At 43.1% G+C, this 17,192-nt stretch overlaps 1 protein-coding gene across 4 annotated transcripts in view; it reads right to left on the bottom strand.

The window, feature by feature from the left end:
* Positions 1 to 17,192, bottom strand: part of SPATA6 (spermatogenesis associated 6) — a 115,096-nt gene that overhangs the window by 67,133 nt on the left and 30,771 nt on the right. For all 4 annotated transcript variants that reach the window (XM_040360528.1, XM_040360529.1, XM_040360530.1 and 1 more), the window contains one exon: positions 1,777 to 1,961. In XM_040360528.1, coding sequence (XP_040216462.1) covers positions 1,777 to 1,961 — 185 coding nt within the window. The remainder of the gene's footprint in view (positions 1 to 1,776; positions 1,962 to 17,192) is intronic.

The raw sequence follows: 17,192 nt of genomic DNA, 5'->3' as shown, positions 1-17,192 counted from the left end.
GGCTAAAAAAAGTGTCTGTAAAAACGTCCATGGAAACGTAGCCCAGAAGTAAAACCTTTGATTCAACAGTTTCAAACTACAGCCAACATTCCTGGAATCCCAGGATTGCTAACTGTCAGATTTGCCAGTCCTAAGATTTACACAGTTCATCTGGGAAGAAAAACCAGGCCAGTGACCTAATTTCTTCTAATAAAATTAACCAATCCTGCTAGATCACCCACCTGCCCAACCAGCATGTAATAGGACAGTAAAGGTGCAGAAGAATTAGGTCAGCTCTCTCCTCCAGTCAATATGCTACTAGCTGGCACATACAGTAGAGCCTGGCTTGCTTCCATTACTGACCCTGTCTAACCCTACTACCTCTGCACAGACCGATGCCATCTAAAGCCCCATACACACTATTAGATTTTCTGCAGATTATTGTCTTCAGATTTACCAAAACCATATAATATGAGGTCAAATCTTTAAGCCTCGTACACACGGCCGGGAATCTCATCGGGAAAAAAAACGTTGTTTTTCCCAACGAGATTCCTGGCAAGCTTTTCTTGCAAAGCTGAGTGTACATGGCACATTCAAAAGAACTGCCATTCTTTTGAATGGCAAGAACGCAGTGACGTCATCGTCACTACGAGCTTGCGCTTGTCACATTCGATGCCGTCGCCGCCATCTTGCTTCACCCTACACTACCCTTGTACCACGCATGCGTCGAAGTCTCATCGAGCATGCGTGAGCTTACAGGAGGACAGGTAAGCTTGTAGCCGCACACATACACACACACACACAGTTTTATTGTCGGGAAACAGGCCGACGAGAATCCCGACGAGAAAATAGAGAGCAGGTTCTCCATTTTTCTCGTCGAGATTCCCGGCAGTTTTCTCGATAGGAAAACATATACACGACCGGTTTTCTCGGCAAAAATCTCTGCCAGCAGTTTTCTTGCCGAGAAAACCGGCCGTGTGTACAAGGCTTAAGAGTTTCATTTTGTATGCAATCAGGCAGGCCTTTGCACTACATGGTTTTGGTAAATCTGAAGACAAAAATCTGCAGAAAATCTATTAGTCTGTATGGGGCTTAAGACAAATTTAGGAACCTACATAATAGTGTCCCCTCATTGATGTACAATGGGAGAAATAGTGCTCAATAGTTGGTGTTAGTGGGAGGAATAGTGCCCAATGGTTGGTGTTAATGGAAGGAATTGTCAAGGTCAGTGGCAGGACTGTGGCCCACTGTTTTTGACAGTGGGGGAATAATGCCCCAAGGGCTGGATAAAAGCAAGCAAAGGGCCCCAGGGCTGCAGTTTGGAGACCATTGACCTAGAGTTTAGCTGTAAACAAGAAAAAAAAAACTCCAGATAGCTTAGCCCATCAGTCTTCGATAATAGCCCGCTTATAATTTTTTACATGGACTCTTTATCTTTCAGAGGCTAAAATGTCAATTTTGGGTAGATTGGTCCTTTAAGAAAAATTTCCTTCAGACAGCTTCAGACAGATCTTAGAACTGACTGACAGGCAGCAACATCCAAAATGAAAAGCATCCGATAGAAAACTGTACTTTTATAAAATCTACAATCTCAGCAACTTTGTCTATTGAACAATTAGGCGACAATTCTGCTGACTACCTCCAGCGTAAAATCAGATGACTTCCCTGAAACTGAGAAATTAAATCAAAACAACACCTTGAAATTGATTTGTTTGCAGCGTTATAATGCATGTCCAGGAATCACATAAAATTGCACTTTACAAATAATAATAAAAAGTGGCTAGGGAAAAGTATTACCTCTCTCTGAGAGAAGATCGGTTTAGCACAGGGCTAGGGGGGTGTCTTAGTACGGATGATGGAGCCGATCGAGAAAAGTGAGACCTGTAAGGAGACGCAGCACCACTTTCTGTCTCTAGGGGCATCGGGTCATTTAAACTGTCCAAGGACATTTGAAGGTCATCAATGTGCATCCTGTGCGAACCCTGTAAACAGATCAATTAAAAAATATACTCATTAAAAAAAAAACTGCACATATTTCACCAATAACATAATATCACCGTTATATAATTTTAGGACAACAACAATCCTTTATTTACAAGTCCTTCAGTCGCTATAGATTTACTAAAACTGGTGTACCCAGAATCTGGTGCAGCTGTGCATGGTAGCCAATCAGCTTCTAACTTCAGTTTGTTCAATTAAGCTTTGGCAATGAAACCTGGAAGCTGATTGGTTTTTGCACACTCCAGTTTTAGTACATCTCCCCCAATGAGTCAAGTGTGAGTTCACAACTACTTGTAATTTGTAACCTGACCGGTCTCTTTTATATGGATTTTTTAGTATTTTTTAGATGGTAGAGAGATCAAGCACCTGTCTATTATTTAACTGGTGGAAACTAAGTAGATGAGGGGGCCCCTTTTGCACTCCTGAAGGTGGTGACCAAGTGTGAGAGCACAGAGTGGCGTGGTTGGCAGACCAAGCCAGATCTGTGTGGCAGCGAGATGAGAAGAACTGGAAGCTGAAGATCGGAGAGCAAAAAAACAAGTCCTGGACACCTTTATTGTAGATAAAATCCAATACAGTCAGTCCATATTAGCAAAGGCAGGGATAAATTGCTGACACGTTTCACACCATGTGTTGGTGCTTAGTCATAGCTAAGGATGAGCTCCGGCGTGTTCGCATAGAACACGTGCAGAGCCCGCCAGGAAGTCGGCACCTGCGCTGCGCTAATCACAGCCAGGGAGACATTGTCCGATGCTCGGCTGCAGAGATCGGGAAATGTCTGCCTGGCTGTGATTAGCGCAGTGCAGGTGCCGACTTCCTGGCGGGCTCTGCACGTGTTCTATGCGAACACGCCGGAGCTCATCCTTAGTCATAGCTAAAGTATCATGATCTGACTGTGTATGTGTAATATATATATATATATATATATATATATATATATATATATATATATATATATATATATAGGAATTGGTGACCAATCAATAAAGAAATATGTCGGAAACACCCGCCCTACACAATCAGACCATGAACGAGAAACATCTAAGAGGAGAGAACATGGGATGAACCAACACACAAAATTCTATCAACCACATTAATCTTTATATGTTGTTTTCGTGCCCCTCTCAAAAGAATCCCCTCTCCAAGATATTTTCATACTGATAGAATAATCAATTTTAGAAGAACAAATGGCATTGTGTAAAAAAACAAAACAAAAAAAAAAACTAGACATTGATGGCCCATCACATTATAATAGGCAAAATCTAGCTTGTTTATACTGTACACATGTTCTTAACACAATTGATATACAAATCTTCACTTAATACATATATGGATCATAGACTTTTAAAAAACTATGATTAAAATAATTGTTGTTTGGAATTAAAGCTGCACGATTCTGGCTAAAATGAGAATCACGATTCTCGCGGTGTAACATCTTCTTTCACATTATACAAAAAAATTGGGCTAACTTTGCTGTTTAATTTTTTTTTTTATTCATTAAAAAGTATTTTTTCCCCCAAAAAATTGTGTTTGAAAAACCGCTACGCAAATACGGTGTGACATAAAATATTGCAATAACCACCATTTTATTCTCTAGGGTCTCTGCTAAAACTATATATATATATATATATATATATATATATATATATATATATATATATATATATATATATATATATATATATATATATATATATATATATATATATATATATATATATATAAATAATGTTTGGGTGATTTTGAGTAATTTTCTAGCTGAAAATAATGATTATTTACTTGAAAACAACAAATGTCAGAAAAGGCTTGGTCTTTAAATGGTTAAACTTCCTTCATCTACACTCCGGAGTTCTTTCCTTTGATAAAAGAACGAAAAGATACTTTGTTTATACTTATTTGTGTGTTGTACTAAAACTTGGCAAGCTGTCTGGATGAGAGAACTCTGCACCTGTTAGAAAGATCGTGACACGTTTTGAAGATCGGGAAGGGAAAAAGATCGCAATTTCAATTCTTCACGATTCGTGCAGCTCTATTTGGAATCTTGTATTTATTCCAGTGACACATCCATAAAAAACACATTGTGCAGTCGTTGAGTCCATGCATTCTACTATTAGATGTATGTGAGTGCACATATTATGCTTCCATGTTCTCTGCATGAAATGCTGAGAGCTAAAAAAAAAAGGAGAAAAGAATGGCTCCCGATCGGTTAGTGTATGGATGTAGAGTGGACCCTTACTGCATATCTAAAGAGACAAAGGGACTTTGATTCTGGAGGGAAAAAATTTAAAGATCACTCAGAAGATATAGGGCCAGATCCACAAAGAGCCGCCGTAACGTAAAAATTCCCATTTAAGTTACACTGCCGTAAAATTTCTACCTAAGTGCCTGATCCACAAAGCACTTACCTAGAAATGTTCGGGTGTGTAACTTAAATTCCGCCGGCGCAAGGCGTTCCTATTCAAATGGGGGTGAGTCCCATTTAAATTAGGCACGCTCCCGCGCCGGACGTACTGCGCATGCTCGTGACGTCATTTTCCCGACGTGCATAGCGCGAAATTACGTTACGCCGAGCTTCGTGAATCGCGCCGGGTCAAAAAAGTTGCATCGGGAAAAAAAAAAAGATACGGCGAAAAAAAAAAAAAAAAAAAAATAACAGTGTCGCGGGTAAAAAGGGTCTACTTTTACAAGGTGTAAACAGTTTACACTTTGTAAAAGCAGCCCTAATTTTACACATGCAACTTAATACTTACGGAGAAAAAACGAAGCGTAAAAGCTTTGTGGATCTCCGTAAATGCTAATTTGCATACCCAAAGCGGCATTTCAACGAGAAATGCCCCCAGCGGCGGATGCGGTACTGCATCCTAAGATCCGGCAGTGTAAGTCCCTTACACATGTCGGATCTTCTGCCTATCTTTTGGAAACTGATTCTGTGGATCAGTTCCAAAGATAGAAACAGGGATACGACGGCGGAACAGTAGATACGCCGGCGTATCCCTTTTGAGGATCTGGCCCATAGATTATATATATATATATATATATATATACACACACATATACACACACACACACACATCTCCTGTATATAGACTATACTAACATTAAGAATAGAATGTGGAGATTGGGAATTGAAAATGAAGATAGAGAAGAGGGATAATAACATGAATCCACAGGTACATATGAACATTCCTATGATTGGGTGGATGCTGTCATTGGAATGATGGAGTCGGCAAACCATCAAAACCATTTACAGTGCCGATCCTGATTATATCAGTCCTCACGTTAGAGATTACACAGGTATACATAAATTCACGAGTGCATGTAGACATCGGGAAAGGGGAATAGCGGCTCCAGGTGGGAAGCCAGATTCATATCATCCGTTGCAGACAACTCAGGTGCAGGCAATGCACTTAGCAAAGCAGGAACACCGATTGTCTCTGGACAGTCGCACACTGAACAATTTGTAGCCTTTATTTAAAAAAGGACAGCACTACAAGTCACAGCAAAGTGAAATAAAATAAAACCCAACTGCTGATGCGTTTCGCACTAACACTAGTGCTTAGTCATAGCTATGAGAGTCCTCAAGAAAAATAAAAACCCAGAAGTTAACTCTGCCCACCACACTCTACATACATATATACTTGAGTATAAGCCAAGTTTTTCAGCACATTTTTTTGTGCTGAAATTGCCCCCCTCTGCTTATACTCAAATCACCTTTTTGCGCCTGATCTCCCAGACTTTGGGGACACGGTACCGGCCGGTTGTAGGTCCCCTGGACCCCAAACTTGGCACACATGTAGCCCCTTCCTCTATAAGTGTGAAAAGTTTGTTGTCCGTGTGACCTACGGCCGGGTAGCACTGATTTTTTAAAGCCGGGCACCCCTTCCATAGACTCCGATGCTAAACTGTGATTTCTCTGGTGATTTTGTGGACCTGGTACCGGCTGGTCGTAGGTCTCCTGGACCCAGAACTTAGCACACATGTAGCCCCATTTCTCCTATACACGTGTGCAAAGTTTGTTGTTTGGGGGACCTATGGCTGGGGAGCACAGATTTTTCAAAGCCGGGAACCCCTTCCATAGACTGCCATGTTAAACATCAGTCTAGTCATGGGTACAGTGAGGCATGGACACAGTGAGGCAAAGAGAGGCACAGTGAGGCACGCAGATGGACACCCTAGGCCAGGGGTCTCAAACTGGCGGCCCTCCAGCTGTTGCGAAACTACAAGTCCCATCATGCCTCTGCCTGCGGGAGTCATGCTTGTAACCGCCAGCCTTGCAATGCCTCATGGGACTTGTGGCCCTCCAGCTGTAGCGAAACTACAAGTCCCATGAGGCATTGCAAGGCTGGCGGTTACAAGCATGACTCCCGCAGGTAGAGGCATTATGGGACTAGTAGTTTCGCAACAGCTGAAGGGCCGCCAGTTTCAGACCCCTGCCCTAGGCTTATACTCGAGTCAATACATTTTCCCAGTTTTTTTGTGGTAAAATTAGGTGCCTCGGCTTATATTCGGGTTGGTTTATACTCGAGTAGGGGTGCAACGGATCAAAAAACTCACAGTTCGGATCGTTCCTCGGATCAGGAGTCACGGATCGGATCATTTTTCGGATCGGCAAAAAAAAAAAAAAATTCTCCCCCACTGTAATATTCACATTCCCCCACTGTAATATCCACATCTCCCCCACTGCAGTGGCATCACCCAGTGCAGAAAAAAAAAATGGTGTCACCCCCCCTCCCACCAACTATAGTCCCCCCTCAGTAAAGAACCCCCTCGGTGCAGACACCCATATCAGTGCAGACACCCCCCTCCTCTCAGTACAGGCACCCCCCAGGTAGTACAGACCCCCACAGGTAGTACAGACAGACCCCCCCCCCAGCGGTGTGTCCCATGAGTGCTGGCTCCTCCTCCTCTGTGGGTGTAAACAGAGAGGAGGGTCGCCGCCGGGTGTACCAAGATGGCCACGGCTCTGGAGTTGGGCCATAACATTAGGAAAGGCCGCGGCTTTGGCCTAGCTCTGGAGCCGCGGCAATCCGCGGATCACAGTGTGTGCCGATCCGAAGGGGGTGACCCGTTCGGATCACGGATCAACTGTGATCCGTTGCACCACTATTTGACAGGGAAGCCAAAATGCTCCCATACAGGGGATTTAAATGACGCCATGACCACGCTGTGTGTGGACTGAACATGCGCAACAACTTTTTTTTTCAGAAATCAATCCTCGGATCACGTGTGTGCGGTTCGGATCAATGTTTTTCGGTTCGGATCACGGATCAATGACGATCCGTTGCACCACTATACTCTAGTATATACGGTAATCGCATTATGGGCAAAGTGGCCCTTTAATAAAGAAATCTGTTGTTCTATTTGACAGAAATGACTGAAACAAGTCTGCACACTTTGCCCCTTGCATATAAATGAAATACAAAGCTTGAGCCAGCAAACACAACTTGTAAATGAATTTGAAAAATAAGTCTGCAGGATATTTTGGCACAGCGTTGTCCAATACACCTCTTCAAATACCTACACGGGAAGGGGAAAAAAAAATCAAAGGCAAGAAAATCATTGGCTCTAGGCTGTGCCTGAGCAAGAGGAATGGAAATTATGAAGGAAGTCATTTAGATTTCTGAGCGCTGATGAAAAAGAGGGGGAGGAAAAAAAAAAAAGCTATTAATCAAACCAGCATCAGCGTATCGATATCTGGCGTTTTTCTACTTGAAAAGAATCCAATCTGCATCAGGAAGTTGCCAGGGATGAGGTTTATTTGTTTATTCTCACAGTTTTGATGCCGGTCAGTTCATTCCAAACACGTTTTCCGTTTAATTTCAAAGCCGTGCCGTTGTTTTCAGCTGCTAATAAAGGTTGATTTCAATCTCTTGTCGGTTTTGCAGCGACGCTCGGCGGCTTTGGGCCATACGGGGAGTGATGAATTGAAGACCGACCGTGGCTATCTGGCAGGGCCCAAAAGTTCCCATTGTTAATATCGCTTTATTTTTCCCCTTCAAACAAATCAATTTTAATTAAAATCTCTATGATAAACCGGTCGTGAATCATCAGGACAGTCCAAGCAAAGTAAATTATAGAAAGCGTTCTCAGCGAACGGAAAAAATATACTGAAGCCCCGATGAGGTTATCATTAGCGGCGCGAGGCTGGAGGCAGCGTGACAAGAAAATTGGAATTTAAAGTAATGGGGTCTGAATGCTGAAACAACACAATGGACACAAACTTAACTTTGGTCTTTCATTAGTTGGTCCATTGAAAGTAATAGACGCCAACAGGCCAAACAATCACGCACACACCCTACACACGCAAAACACATACAGTATACATGCATACAAAATGGAAGCGGAAACTCTATTTATTAACCACTTCACCCCGGAAGGATTTACCCCCTTCCTGACCAGAGCATTTTTTCAGCACTGCATCACTTTAACTGACAATTGCGCTGTCGTGCAATGTTGCACCCAAACAAAATTGACTCTCTTTTTCCCCACAAATAGAGCTTTCTTTTGGTGGTAATTGATCACCACTGCAATTTAAAAAATGTTTGCGCTATAAACAAAAATAGCGATAATTTTTAAAAAAAAGCAATATTTTTTACTTGAAATTATATATATATATATATATATATATATATATATATATATATATATATATATATATATATATATATATATATATACACACACACACACACACACACACACACACACACACACACACACACATACATACATACATACATATATATATATATATATATATATACATACATACATACATACATACATACATACATACATACATACATACACACACAGGGCTCAAAATTTCAAGTCCTGAGCTACTAGCCAGGCTTTAAGAGTTACTCGCCACCAGTTGCCCCACCTAATTCATACACTGCCCTGCGCCTAATTTCACCCGTAAACACGCCCTCGTAGATTATCTCATGGAATGACAATGTTTTATGCAGAATCAAGTTACAAAATTAAATATTATCAACAACAACTTTAACAAAATGGGACAGGGCACTGGGGGCAGACCAGAGGGACAGGGCACTGGGGTCAGACCAGAGGGACAGGGCACTGGGGGCAGACCAGAGGGACAGGGCACTGGGGGCAGACCAGAGGGACAGGGCACTGGGGGCAGACCAGAGGGACAAGGCACTAGAACTGGGTCTCTTCCCCATTCTCTTGCTGTCTCCTCTGCAACTCCCATCCATCCTCTCTCTCTCTCTCCCATTCATCTCATCATCAGGAGCCTGTGTGTGCGGCTCCACGCTTGCATGTCCCCACTTCCCCCTTTTATTCAGGCTGGCAGAGAGGAGAGGAGCTGCAGCACAGCGGGAGGGAGTACAATCCAGCACTGAGATCCACACAACTGCACAGCCATTGACACCATAGCACAGCGCACACTGACAGCGCACAGCACACATTGAGACCAGTCTGCTCACAGTGCTCAGGCTAAACTGTTGGGCACTTGCATAGAGCACAGTGCTCAGGCTAAACTGCTGGACACTTACATAGAGCACAAGGAGAAGAAAACTGTACAAACTGGAAGGCTGCCACTCTCATGCCAGGGCAACTTTCAGTGAGCGCTGCACCGGAGTGGTAATTTTTGCAATCCTCCACCTCACTCATTACTTTCTGCTCTCCAGCTACATTGGTCGGGGGAGGGGGGGCAGGCTCAGAGAGGTCATACTGTTAGGTCCCATGGCTTAATGAGAATTGTAAGGAGACCACCTGTGTACTGCTCTGCCTGTGCGCGGCTCAACAGACTACTTTTCCCGAGCATGCACCTTTCCTCTTCGGCCGCCAATCTCATCAGCACTCTAAGTGTAGGCACAGATTGGAGGGAGATTGGTCATGCAGCCCTGTCATCACTCGCCCCCAGCTTAAATCCACTCGCCAAATGCTAGTAGGCGAGTGAAAATTTTGAGGGCTGTGTGTATGATTATATATATATATATATATATATATATATATATATATATATATATATATATATATATATATATATATATATATATATATATATATATATATATATATATATATATATATATATATATATATATATATATATATATATATATATATATATAGATATGTGCTAATATTAAGTAATGTTGCATACAAAGTACAGGGTGTGCATGGATGGCCAATACCAGGCATGCACACTGATAGCAAGTGCCAAAATAATCAGTGCCAGTGAAAATAAATGCAAGCAAATAACACAAAAGCAAACCAATACCACAGTATCACAGTGTTTGACTTGAGAAAGGAAGTCCTGTATTGAGCTGGATGATCCACAGCGCTTCCTCTCACTGATTCAGGCGGACACTTGAAAAGACTCAAAAAAAAATACCACAGCTCATAAGGAGACAAAAGGGGAAAGAAGGAAAAAACTCATGGTGCAATATTGTATAATAAGGAGGGGGGACAGGGACTACACCATCTGTGTATGCACTCACGAATCCACGGACAGATAGAAGCTGTTACTGCCGCTCAGTGTGATGATCTCCTCATACGGATACAAATCCGTAGATCCCGTCACTTAGGCTCCTCCCCCACACGTTACGTCACTCGACAAGTGACTTGGTCATGGGTAACCTCACTTCCTGTTCTTCTGTCTGTAACTCCACACAGTAAAGCAAGATTTTCTCCCTGGTGTGGAGAAAGCCTCTTGAGGGGGGAGGGGGCGAGCAGGCAAGTCAGGACACAAACTACCTTGCAGATAGAGAAAGGAGCTGTGTGTTAGTGGGCGTCCTGACTCTCCTGTAGTCCAAGGGAGGGGGCGAGCACGACACTCCACACCAGGGAGAAAGCCTCGCATTACGGACAGAGTTACAGACAGAAGAACAGGAAGTGAGGATTTCTCAGAAGAAATAAGGACATTTAAAAGCAAAATGGAAGGATGAGGTAAGTGAAGGAGGACTGCACTAAGGTAAAGGAAGCTATTTAGGGAAGCATTTGTTTTCCTTTACAACCCCTTTAAGTGTGCCCTAGGGAGTGATTCTAACTGTTTCATGATGAGAGGAAACAGACGTCACTAGGAAGAACGGGGAGATGTTGTGTTTACGATGACATCTCCCCGTTCTTCAGCTCTGTGACCCGATCACGGGACACCGGCGGATATCGAGTCCATGGGTACCGCGGGCACGGTCATGGAGCTCACAACACACAGCGGCAAATTAAAGGGCATATATATATATATATATACACACACACACACACACACGCCCATTTGCGCAGCCGTGCCATTCTGTCAAAGAAAAACTCGTGTGGTGGTTGAAAAGCGATAACTTAATCGCTTGCCGACCGCCCACCGTAGTTTTACGATGGCAGGTCGGCTCGGCTGTGCAAAATCACGTAATATACCATGATTTCGCATTGCGGCCCCTGGTGCCGATGCGAGTGCCCGGCGGGGGGGCGATCACCGCCGGGCACCCGCGATCGCTCGTTACAGAGCGAGAACACAGCTCTTTTAAGGGGGAGAAATTACTGATCATATGCTCATACAATGTATGAACAGCGATCTGTCATTTCCCCTTGTCAGTCCCACCCCGCCTTCAGTTAGAACACACTATAGGGAACATAATTAACCCCTTGATCGCCCCCTAGTGTTAACCCCTTCCCTGCCAGTGACATTTTTACAGTAATCCATGGGTGCTCAACCTGTGGCCCTCCAGTTGTTTCAAAACTACAAGTCCCATCATGCCTCTGCTTTTGGGAGTCATGCTTGAAATGTCAGCCTTGCAATGCCTCATGGGACTTGTAGTTATGCAACAGCTGGAGGGCCACAGGTTGAGCACCCATGCAGTCATCAATGCATTTTTATAGCACCGATCGCTATAAAAATGCCAATGATTCCAAAAATGTGTCAAAAGTGTCCGCCATAAGGTCGCAGTACCGATAAAAATCGCAGATCGCCGCCATTACTAGTAAAAAATAAATATTAATAAAAATGCCATAAATCTATCCCTTATTTTGTAGATGCTATAGCTTTTGCGCAAACCAATCAATAAATGCTTATTGCGATTTTTTTTTACGAAAAATATGTAGAAGAATACGTATCGGCCTAAACTGAGGAACAAAAATATTTTTTTTTTATATATTTTTGGGGGATATTTATTATAGCAAAAAGTAAAAAATATTAATTTTGTTCAAAATTGTTGCTCTATTTTTGTTTATAGCACAAAAAATAAAAAACGCAGAGGTGATCAAATACTACCAAAAGAAAGCTCTATTTGTGGGGAAAAAAAGACGTAAATTTTGTTAGGGAGCCGCGTCGCACGACCGCGCAATTGTCAGTTAAAGCGACGCAGGGCCGAATCGCAAAAAGTGGCCCGGTCATTGACCAGCAAAATGGTCCGGGGCTGAAGTGGTTAAAACGTGCACTTAGTAATTATACATTCGAATTTTCCTTCATATTGGCTATTTAGGGAACAATGAATGCCTATGAATCACACCATGAAATGGATCATGCGAGAATCCCAAGGAAGGAATGAGCTTGAAGAGGAGAACATACAAAAAACAAGCATGTGCAATCAGCTTGTAGCGGGAATTGTTCGGTCTCTGGGGAAAAGTCTGTCAAGTCTTGCAGCATTACATGTCAATATTCTGTAATGAAGTAAATCATTTAATATACTCGATCTGTCGTGAGATGATTGCATATTCTCATTTCATCTCTCCAGACAGTAAATCATTCTCTGGCACCTTCAAGTGCCTATTAAAAATACAGTGCGAATGCCAGATGCACGGTCTCCCATGGCAACTATGTAGGAACCCATTTATTCTTTTGCTTGATTATTTTGGCTTCTTTTTTGTTATTGCTCTTGCTTTCCAAGATTGGAGTTCCTGGGATCACATTCCACCGGGGATCCTTTCTGTTTGTATGCTCTGGATTCCTCTTACAACTCAAAAGGTAAGTTAATCAACACCTAACCAAACGGATATTAGTGAGCACATGTACTGTAGGGTGCGCATGTACTAACAGGGCCGATCCGCCCTATAGGCTCACTAAGCAAGCCGCTTAGGGCCCTGCAAAGCTGCGAAGGGCCCCCCAAATTACTAGAGGCCCCTCCTGGTGAGAAGTAATTTTCGTCCCCTCACCCCTTCTCAACTCGCTGGCGGCATGGGAGAAGAGGTAAGAAGTCAGTACCCCTTGCTTCTCAATTTAATGTAAGATGTCACATTTCCGACAGCAGAACACCCCCCCCGCTTCTCAACTTTCTTTAATGTGCCATGTCATTTTGCTTAGGGGCCCCAGTGAGGTCAGGATCGGCACTGTGTACTAATGTGATAAGGGTACCGCTTTTCTGTACTACTACAGCCATTGAAGATTCGTGGCCTACTGATCAATTTTAGCCCATTCCGCTCTATCCACGTATCCGCTCTATCCATGTATGTGTATGTATGTGTATGTGTATGTGTGTGTGTGTGGGGGATCCCTGTGGAAGATGAAAATCACTGTACTAGGCACTGTAGTAGGTGGGTCCCACAGGAATGGCACATGTATACTTACAGTATCTCACAAGAGTGAGTACACCCTTTAAACATTTTTTGTAAATATTTTTAGGGCTGTGGAAATTAAAGATTAATCATTAATTTTTTTGATCGATCACATTTTTTTGGATCGGTACTAGTGGTGCAAAGTGATCCGCGGAGCTCCGCTGCTGCCACAGCCATAGGAAAGGCAGTGGCTTCGGCCTGGCTCCTGAAGCGGCGACCATCTTGGTCCACCCAGCGTCAGCCTAGGTGAGCCTAGAGCGGTGCACTGACGTCATCACCCGGCCTCAACTGCTCGTGGATATTACAGTGGGGGAGACGTCTGTGGATATTACAGTGGGGGAGACGTCTGTGGATATTACAGTGGGGGAGAAGTCTGTGGATATTACAGTGGGGGGAGAGGTCTGTGGATATTACAGTGGGGGGAGATGTCTGTGGATATTACAGTGGGGGAGACGTCTGTGGATATTACAGTGGGGGAGAAGTCTGTGGATATTACAGTGGGGGGAGAGGTCTGTGGATATTACAGTGGGGGGAGATGTCTGTGGATATTACAGTGGGGGGAGATGTCTGTGGATATTACAGTGGGGGGAGATGTCTGTGGATATTACAGTGGGGGGAGATGTCTGTGGATATTACAGTGGGGGGAGATGTCTGTGGATATTACAGTGGGGGAGATGTCTGTGGATATTACAGTGGGGGAGATGTCTGTGGATATTGCAGTGGGGAGATGTCTGTGGATATTACAGTGGGGGAGATGTCTGTGGATATTACAGTGGGGGAGATGTCTGTGGATATTGCAGTGGGGAGAGATGTCTGTGGATATTACAGTGGGGGAGATGTCTGTGGATATTACAGTGGGGGAGATGTCTGTGGATATTACAGTGAGGAGATGTCTGTGGATATTACAGTGGGGGAGATGTCTGTGGATATTGCAGTGGGGGGAGATGTCTGTGGATATTGCAGTGGGGGGAGATGTCTGTGGATATTACAGTGGGGGAGATGTCTGTGGATATTACAGTGGGGGGAGATGTCTGTGGATTACAGTGGGGGGAGATGTCTGTGGATATTACAGTGGGGGAGATGTCTGTGGATATTACAGTGGGGGAGATGTCTGTGGATATTACAGTGGGGGGAGATGTCTGTGGATATTACAGTGGGGACTATATATGGTGGTGATCCGAAAAATGTATGTGCGTTATATTTAATCAAAATTAGTCAATTAAAAAAAAAAAAAAAATCGAACATGAAAATTTTAATCAGTAACAGCCCTAAATATATTTTATTATATCATTACCAGGACTTCTTTTGGGCGACATGAGTTCTGCAATTTTGTTTGAGCAATTCTGCAGTGCGACAATCGTGGAAAAATCACAGTGTTTGGGGTACCATTGAAAAATAATAGCATTGCAAATGGGTTCCCATGTTTTGCCACGATTCTGGAATCACAGCGATTCCACACACAATTCAAATTAAATGCTGAATGGAGCCTTATGCCGCGTACACACGGCCGTTTTTCATGACAAGAAAACTGCCATTTTTTAGATTGGTCGTGAAAACTGGTCGTGTGTATGCTCCATAGCAGTTTTTGCGGCGAGAAAACTGCCCGCAATTTTTTTTAAAACTTGCTCTCTTTTTTCTCATCGTGTTTCACGTCAGTCTTTTTCTCATTGCGAAAAGCGGTTGTGTGTATGGTTTTCCGAGGGGGAAAAAATGCACATGTTCAGAATCAAGTATGCAGCCCAAAGGGTGGCGCCATTTGAAAGGAACTTCCCCTTTATAGTGCCGTCGTACGTGTTGTACGACACCATGCTTTGCTCGAGCACTTTTTTTCATGAACGTGTGTATGCAAGGCAGGCTTGAGAGGAATCGCGACGAATCACGTTGAGAAAAACATCGTTTTTTTTTTGCATGACAGGAAAAACATGGGGTTTAGAACCACTTTTAAATCATGAAGTCACTGCTTTTCTGCACATACAGGGAATGCAAGGAGGAGAGACAAGAGAGATTCCCCCCCCCCCCCCACACAGAGTTTACTCCCCAATATTCATGCCTCCAGTAAGAACTGCGGCAATACACACACTTCTCACCACCAGTATTCACACCTCCGATCAGCAAAACAGAATATACAGATCACTCCCCAACATTCATGTTACCATTGAGAACTGCCCTCCAGAAAATACAGATTACTCCCCAATATTCATCTCATCAATGAGATCAGAGTTCCAGCACACTGAGCTCACTCCCCAGAATCCATGTGCCCTGATAAAAAAAAATACTAAAGTGTCCCTAGTGTTTTGCAGCAAAATGTTGTAAAAGTGCATGCCATGGGTATAGCATGAGACACACACACACACACACACACACACATACGGTTTTGTATAGTTCTATTTGTTCTTTGTATTCGTTTTTTAAATTTTTGGCTCCTGTCTGTTCTCTACAATCTCAATAAAAAAAAAGAAATACCGTATATACTCGAGTATAAGCCGACCCGAATATAAGCCGAGGCACCAAATTTTACCACAAAAAAATGGGAAAACTAGTATAAGCCTAGGGTATCCATCTGCATGCCTCACTGTGTCCATGCCTCACTTTGCCTCACTGTGTCCATGCCTCAATGTGTCCATGACTAGACTGGGAGTCTATGGACTGGGTGCCCGGGTTTGAAAAATCGGTGCTCCCCGGCCGTAGGTCCCCCAGACAACAAACTTTGCACACCTGTAGAGGAAGAGTGGGTCTACATGTGTGCCAAGTCCAGGGGACCTAAAGTCCAGTAGATCAGGCGAAAAAGGGTGACTTGAGTATAAGCCGAGGGGGGCATTTTCAGCACAAAAAGAATGTGCTGGAAAAACGCGGCTTATACTCGGGTATATACGGTAAATTATGATTTCCCCTCACTTTTAGTCCTAGTAACAGACCAATCAGAACAGAACGTGTAGGGGACACTGACTGCAATACAAACATGACCGTGGTTCTCAAGCCTCAAAGCTCTATCCAAGACTAAAAACATTTTTTTTTATATATCTTTTCAGCACTAACCACCACCTTCAGATATATCAGATATAGCCTAATTAACAACATGCTGCTGTCCAATGCCTGATATGCCAACACAGTGGTACAACAGTGTAAACAAGGTGATAATTATACCCATATAAGAACTACTTATTAGTCACAATGGGAGCATTTGTGACCAACCCTTGATAATTAGTTATCCCAATAACAGACCTGTATAGATGTTGCATGTTCTCCCTGTGCCTGCCTTGGATTCCTGGTTTCCTCCCACACTCCAAAGACATGCTGGTAGGTTGGTTGGCTTCTGTCCAAATTTCCCTACTACGTGTATGTATGAATGGGAGCTTAGGGAATGTGTTGAAGTTCTGCAGATTTCCATCATCCAAACATGTGCAAGCACACATGCTGTTTTTTTTTTTTGCTTGATCCTGATTGGGTATTCTTTACAAAGTAAACCTTCACCACATTTACTAAACTCTGGAGAAAATGTGTGCAACTGCACTTGCAAAGTGCACAGTCTATTTGCCTTTAGTAAATCAAACCCAAGGACCTATTATGGCATATGCTTGTTGTGGCACTGGAAACTTTCATTGCTAAAAAGGTAAAGTTGTCAGGTTAACAGGGTAAAAGCTAAGGACTCTTGCAAAACATTTTCATTGTGATTGTCTTGAATAATAAAAAATAAAAAAAACACC

The sequence above is a fragment of the Rana temporaria genome, chromosome 7, assembly GCF_905171775.1.
Source record: "Rana temporaria chromosome 7, aRanTem1.1, whole genome shotgun sequence".
In the NCBI taxonomy this organism is placed as follows: Eukaryota; Metazoa; Chordata; class Amphibia; order Anura; family Ranidae; genus Rana; species Rana temporaria.
Note: the sequence above shows the minus strand (reverse complement) of the source record. Positions and strands in the feature narration are given on the sequence as shown.